This window comes from Condylura cristata, unplaced genomic scaffold (assembly GCF_000260355.1).
Source record: "Condylura cristata isolate star-nosed mole 26May11 unplaced genomic scaffold, ConCri1.0 scaffold00031, whole genome shotgun sequence".
NCBI lineage: Eukaryota > Metazoa > Chordata > Mammalia > Eulipotyphla > Talpidae > Condylura > Condylura cristata.
The window spans coordinates 1256356-1263601 of record NW_004567132.1 but is presented as its reverse complement, the minus strand read 5'-3'; the positions used below and the strand labels follow the sequence as shown (position 1 = coordinate 1263601).

The 7246-nt window shown below is 40.9% G+C and overlaps 1 protein-coding gene across 1 annotated transcript in view; it reads left to right on the top strand.

Annotated features, from left to right (window-relative positions):
- The first annotated feature begins 815 nt into the window (after positions 1-815).
- Positions 816-7246, top strand: part of LIMS1 (LIM and senescent cell antigen-like domains 1) — a 162367-nt gene continuing 155936 nt past the window's right edge. Inside the window, exon 1 of the mRNA XM_012731559.1 lies at positions 816-1208. Coding sequence (XP_012587013.1) covers positions 1177-1208 — 32 coding nt within the window. The 5' untranslated portion in view covers positions 816-1176. The remainder of the gene's footprint in view (positions 1209-7246) is intronic.

Genomic DNA, 7246 nt, shown 5'->3' with positions numbered 1-7246 from the left:
TTAATTTATGAGTTTGGGAGCATATATCCTGTTTAAAAAGTTTCTTCCCACATCAATCTTTTTTTCCCCCATGTTTTTAAAAAACATGTAAAGATCTGGCGTTAATTATTTTGATATAAAGATGTCAAAGGCATCCAGTGTTTTTACCCACATATCTAGCGTGGCTGAAGACAGAACCAGAAAGTAAGTATAGTTACAAAATCTACCCCAGGAGAGGTCATTTATATTCAGGATTAATAAATTCATTAAATCTTTGCAGACTTCCAGTAGAGGGAACGAGCAAAAGAATGAGGACCAGAAGGAAATGGTGTAGAAATAGGACTGAATGTTTCAAAGGAAGGTTAAATCTTCCCATAAAGAAAGTGAAACCCCCTGGGAGCAGTCGGTAAGTTCCAGGCATGCAGCACAGGGCTTCTGGGGTGACCAATCTAGACACGGACCCCTTCCCCGAAGTTTGGTGAACTAGACACCACGTTCCACAAAGTCTCCTCGGAATCTCTCACCAGGATCTGGGCGCACCTTGTGGCTCCCAGCACCTCGGTCCCAAAGACTAAGCTAGAGCTACACTGTCCAGTTGGCACTTCGGGGAGGCGGAACCTGCTGGTTCTTTCCGCTCGAGGCGTAAAATGCAGTCACCCCAAGACAGCAAGCCCAGGGCTACAGGGGAACCTGAGAGCGCCCGCGGGGCCTTTGTACACGCCCCTCTGGCCAGGCTCCAGGCGAGCGCCGCGGGCGTGCGAGGCGGTGTCAATGGGACGTGGGCGGGCCGGGGAATGAGGCGTTCAGGGCGAGGGCGGGCCGAGGGCGGGCCGCGGGCTGGCCGGAGAGGAGGGTGTGTGGGGCCCAACACTGGGCCCAGGCCAGGCGGGGCTGAACCCGGACCCGAACGCGGACCCGGACCCGTAGAGGGCAGGGCCCAAGGCCGGGGGCGGGATCTCCTGCACCTCGCATCCAGGGCCTGGCGTTCCCCTCCCTCGCCTCCTCCGGCGCGCGCCCTTGCGCGGCCAGCCCGCCCCTTTGCCGGCTCTGGGCGGGAGGTGGCCACCTCCCCGCCCCTGCCCGCCTTCCCTTCCTGCGCGTGGCCCGCCCGCCTTTCCGAGTAGGCGGCGGACAAGGACTTGGTTGCAACGGTGCGGGGAGCGGAGGTTCTGAGGGCCGGTGGCCGACAGAGCGGAGATGCTGGGCGTGGCGGCAGGAATGACCAACAGGTAAGGCTGGGCTCGGCCGCCACTCGCCACCCGCCACGTCGGCGCGGACTCGCCCTCGGCCTGCTCTCCCTGGGCCCGGCCGTGGGCGGGCGGCCTGCGCTCCCGGGCCTTTCCGGCCGCCCCAAGCCCTGGTGCGCGGGTGTCCGGGGGCGGCGCCGCGCCTGGGAGACCGCGCCGGGAGGGCCCCAAGCGGAGGCCGGCTCCCTGAGGGGGCAGTCGGGACGCACAGCCCGCGGGCGCTAGCGACCGAAGCTGCTGCAAAGATGGTTTAGGGGTGTCGTCGACGTGTCCTGTGCTCTGAGAGCACTGTGCGGCGGCCGCTCGCACCCTGCTTAGCAGAGTGCCAGACTAACCAGAATTTCTTTAGTGAGTAAATGCTGCCGGCAGGGATAGTGTAGACAAGCGCTTCTCGAACATGTGGGTCTTAGCACCCGTTTTAAAGCTAGAAAAGAAATTTGGCTTACGATGGTTATACTTACAGATATTTACTGTTAAAAATGAAAACAGATATTGAAAAATATTAATTAGCAGTATAAACAGTGAGGCCATGATACGTTAACATACATCGCACATTTTAATGGAAATACTTTCCAATATGGGAAAATTACTGCAACGGATGGCATTTCTACATTTTGTAGGTCTTTTCAGTGTTTGACATAATACTACATAGAAGACGGCTGCTTGGCATATAGTCTATTGTCATACCTTTTGACAAGTGTATGAAAAATATCTGGTCTCAGGTTGTTGGAAAGGGAGGAATATTTTAATAGGTTTTTCAAATAATTGTGGGTATTTTGTTATAACACCAAAACTAGGTAAGTGGTTGTTCTTAGGATTACTTTGGGTGTGAAATCTGAAGCCCTACAAATGAATTTTTCATATTGTTGTATTAGAATTGATCGGTTTTAGTTGCTGAGGGTTTCAACTGTATATTTGAAACCTATGCAGTGTTGTAAGCTAATGTTGCTGCAACAAGAATTTAAAAAAATTCATCGGTCTCTCTTGCAGTTTGAGTGGACTTGTTACTCACTGTAATACCACATGTTTATCACTTGGGAAATATTGGTTCAGTAAGTTAGGTAGAGCTTCCAAATACTGAAATATTTTACTTATACAAGATCACTAAATAACATTTGTTATCACCACTGATTTAATTTGTCTCATTAATTTCAGTAGTCTTCAATTTTTGTGAAGCTGTAATATTCAAGGTGGTGGCTATAAGTTTTCTAACATTCTCATTTTCAGTTGAAACTTGATTTTCATTGTTGGCAGAATTCTGTTGTCAGTGGTTTTCCTCACAGTGACAGATTCAATTTGTTTCAAAATATGTCTACCAAATATAGGTCCAAAAACCAGTTTGTCAGTTATTCTGTCCAGTAAAATGGTGTATCATAGAAAAAGATATTTAATTCAGCTCTTTACTCAGTTACACGTGCTCTTCCTCCAGGCAGTGATCTTCCTGTCCACACTGGTATGCAGCAGCAGAGCTGTGTGCATACCTCTCTCCTCATCACAAGTAACAGAAAGGCCAGGAGCCAAGCTAATACTAATTTGTACTGTTTCAAGGATATTTTTCTGTTTTTAAATATTATTGAATATTAAGCCATACAAACCTTGACGTATAGGTAAAATATAAAGAATAATGATACAGTGGGTACGCAGTGTAACTAAAGATTAAGACCCTTGAACTTTTTCCTAACTCTTCCTAATGTAGTGTCCCTTCTTGATCCTATCTCATTCCAATCTCTGAATTTTCAGTTAACAATCTTTCTAGTTTTTTTTTTTAACTTTCATATATCAGGTGAGCATTTGTGTGCTTATCTTCACCATAACTTCACATTTTGCAGAACTGAAACTCTACATACTCAGCAACTTCCCCCTGGTAATCATGTTCTATTTTCTGTCTTGGATTTTGATTTTCAGGTATCTCACATAAGTGAAATCACCCAATATTTGTTTTTGTTGTGACTTATTTTATTAGCATAATTCCTCAAGGTTCATCTATATTGAAGCATGTCAGAATTTCCTTTTTTATAGTTGAGTGATATTCCATTTTTATAGTTGAGTGATATTCCATTGTAGTTTTTTGTTTATTCATTTATCCCTTTGATGGAACTTTGGTTCCGCCATGGTTTATTGTGACCTAATGCTGCTATAACCACAGATGTATATTTTTTAATAGAAGTTTTAAAGCTAACTGTCGATTGCCATACAGTTGCAGGAAATAATCCAGAGAGATGCAGTGTACTCTTTGCCCACTTTCCCCCAATTTTGTAAACCCTACTATATTAATACAAGTACCTAATCTGATATAAACAGTAATATCTAAGGTATCAAGAGTAATATTTGAGTTTTTCTGTTTTACTTGTACTCATTTGTGTGTATATTACATGTGTTTACTTAACTCAAGTGTTAAGTAAGTCAATCTATCTCCACAGTCAAGATCAGAACACTTAGTTCTGTCACCCAAGGATCCCTCTTATAACCACTTACATGTCATGTTTTCCTACTCTTCCTTACATCCAGGAAACTGTTCAACTGTTTAACAGTTCTAAAATGTTACGTATGTGGAATCATATAAGATGATTTAGACTTGATTTTTTTTAAAAAAGATTTATTTATTTATGCACACAGAACTGGGGTACAGGCCAGAGGTGCAGGGGCAGTGAGAGGCTTCACCAGAGACAGAGTGGGGAGCAGAACAGGCCAACTGATGAAGTACACTGCTGAGGGGAGCAGGGGGCAGGTCAGGAGAGGTCTGCAGCGCCATGTGAATCACCTCCAGGGCAGGGATCAATTCATGCTGAAGTGGCGTTAGCTTTGCAGTGCTGCTGTGCTTTAACCTGCTACGTCACCAGGGAGGGCCCTAGACTTGACTTTTAAATTAAAATTCAGCTTAGTTCCCTGGAGAGTTGTCCTTGATGTTACATGCATCATGGTTTGTTCCTTTTCATTGCTGAATAGTACTCCATGATATAGGTGTTTGGCAATTTATCTGTTCATCTGTTGAGGGACATTTTGGGCTGTTTCTAGTTTTTGGCTGTTTAAAGTCACTAAGAACATCTTTGGACAGGTTTTTATGTAAACATAAAAAAGTAAACATACTTTTTCCTTTCTCTGGGATAAATGTCCAAAAGTGCAACTTCAGTTGTATGGTAATGCTTATGTTCACCTTTTTTTTTTTATATTTATTTTAATTATGTATGTATACAAGAATCAGGCTCTAGGCAAGAGGTATGGAGGGTGAAAGGATTCACCAGAGACAGAGTAGGGAGCAGAATAGGTGATCCACTGAAATACACTGTTAAGGGGAGCAGCAGGTGAGACAGGTGAGGACTGCTGTACCATGAGTGTCAGCTCCCTGGCCTGGGAATGAATGACACAGTGGCTGGTGATAGCTTGATAGCTGAGACTTGAACCTTGCAACACCTGGTCATGTTGTCTTTTTAGAAACTGATGGACTTTTCTAGAGTGGTTGTACCTTTTTCATTAAAGACACCTAAAAGAGAAATTGGCTTTCTTATTTGCAAGTACACTGAAGTGAAGAACTTGGTTACACTACCACTATCTTGATTAGTACTAACAGACCAGCAGTTGTATCATTACTTAAGCACTGTTAGTGAAATTGTTAGCGTAGTGTGAATGGCTACAGCAGCTTCTTAGGAATTTTTTAGCATTATTTGAAAATAGTTTTGATTTCCCAGACTTCTTGAAATGCCTTGGAGACATACCTCTTTCCCAGTGTTTCAGAGACACAACTTAAGAGTCACTGTTAATGAAAACATCCTAAACTAGGATGGAAGGTGCAGCTATACCTGTGCTTTCTAATTTGGGAAGCCTTAATAACTTATTATTAACTTAATAAGCTTACTAACTAAGATTTGAAGAATACAGTGGAAAAAGCAACTTTCTGCCCTTAAGGATTTTCGCTGGCACAATGGACCACTATTGTGAAGAGTGAAAACGTCAGTCATGAGTAAAAAAACTTCAGTGCTTGTGCCTATATGTATACTGAGGAAATTGAGCTCTTGATTTTAATGAAAAGTAAGTAGTAGAGAAGAAACCTTCAGTGCTGATTATTCTGTGCCCTGTAGGCTTAACTATAACTATCAAGATTTGCTGCCTTGATTTTTAAAAAAATTATCCCTATACGTTCCCTTTGTGATAGCTCCTGCAACCTTCTTCTGGAGTGCGCTTGGGAATGTGAAAACAGTGAATGAACTTTCCTGTGTTTTAAGAGAGGGCCTTCCTGATCCTCCTCTGGGTCAGAGAAACTTGAGCAGTTACATCAAGAATAGAGCTTTATTGTCTCTGCTTTCAATAATACTGTTTTTGTTTTCAGATATTTACTTAACTAAATCTCAGTATAGGTTATATTTTAGCTAGGGTTGTCTTTAAATAGAAGGAAAAACTTCTCAGACCATTTGTCATCCTTACATTTCTTGTAATTATGCTTAAAGCATTAGGCTGTGGTTTCCCACCCACAGGAATACCATTTGCATTACTTGCTGGGCTGTTGCCATGTTGTCATCCAAAAACTTCAATTTTAAGGTACTTGAGATGTAAGAGCTGTATTATTACCCTTTGCCACTCTGCTTTCTAGAGCATTGGGATTTTATTTCCCTATACTGATAGCATCATATATTCTCTTTTTCTATCTGACCAGACAATTGAGAGAATTAGCATTTTCCTACATTTTTTTTTTCACTTTAGAGCTTATTTTGGATCTTAATGAGTCTACCATAACACTTAGCATAGGAGTTGGGAAACTACAGATAAATCAGGTCTGAACATTTTGTTTTGTGTGAGGTAGGAAAAAGGTGCTAAGAATTGAGTTTGAATGCTAACAACTGTGTTTGTGAGTGGGCGTGCTGAAATAGGTGTTAGCATAGCTAGAACTCTGGAGAATTACCAAGATGTCTGTTAAGGTAAAGTCTAAAACATTCTTATGTACAGACTTTTTATTTGTACAAAAATGAGATTACAGTTATGTGATCTTGCAATTGCATTAGAAAATTATAGTAATATATATAGAGATTTAAAAAAATATTATTTTTTAGCATATGTTATCATTAGATATGTCACATTGTTGTCCAACCATTACTACTGTCCACATCCAGAATATTTTTGTCATCCCAAGAATAAATACTATGTCCAAGAAACAGTAACTCCCTATTTATGGCTTGCTTTTTTAACATATTATTTTTGGAGATTTTCTTGATGGATTTAGCATCTGTTTTTTAACTTTACTTTTAATGGCTGCATAGTATTTCACAGTATATATATGACTGATCACCAGTTCTTAATGGATAGATATTACCGATCCTTGATGGAATTGGGTACGTTTTTTTTTTTGTTTTGGTTCTTACAGACACTTTGAACATCTGCCAGTGTTTCTGTAGAAGATCCTTGGGTGTAGAATGGGTTTGTGCATGGATGGTTGGGCCTGTGTTCTGATTCCTGCTCTGTCTCTTCAAAACTTATGACTTTGCCCATAACCTTTAAGGCTCAGTTTCTTAATTTATAAATTAATACCATCTACTTCAAAGAGTTGTGAAAAATAAATATGATGGCAAGCATGAATATTTGAAAGGCTACATATGAAATTAATAATTGTTGCCTTTGGGGACGTTTAGGAATCAATAGAGAATATAGGAATCCAGAATAAGGGATTTTTTAAAAATTGCATGTCTTTTTGTACTGTTTTTCTTTTTTTAACTATGTGCATGTAATGATTTTAAAAGAATATAGCATCATTTTGGGAATCTATTAGATGCTCATTTAATAGTAACTGTAATTGATGTTCTTCTTGAATTTATCATTTATTTCCTTCTTAATGACTTCATTTTCACCCTGGTTCTGATTAGCTTTCAGATAAACATAAGGAATGGATTTAAGAGTGGGAAAAGCTTTATTAAAAAAACAACAAACCCATATGCATATAAAACATTTGAGGTGGAACAGATAATTTTTTGTGTGTTCCTGTTTTTTATTAAATATTTATAAAGTGCAGATCTTTCTTTTCAAAAGGGTTATGG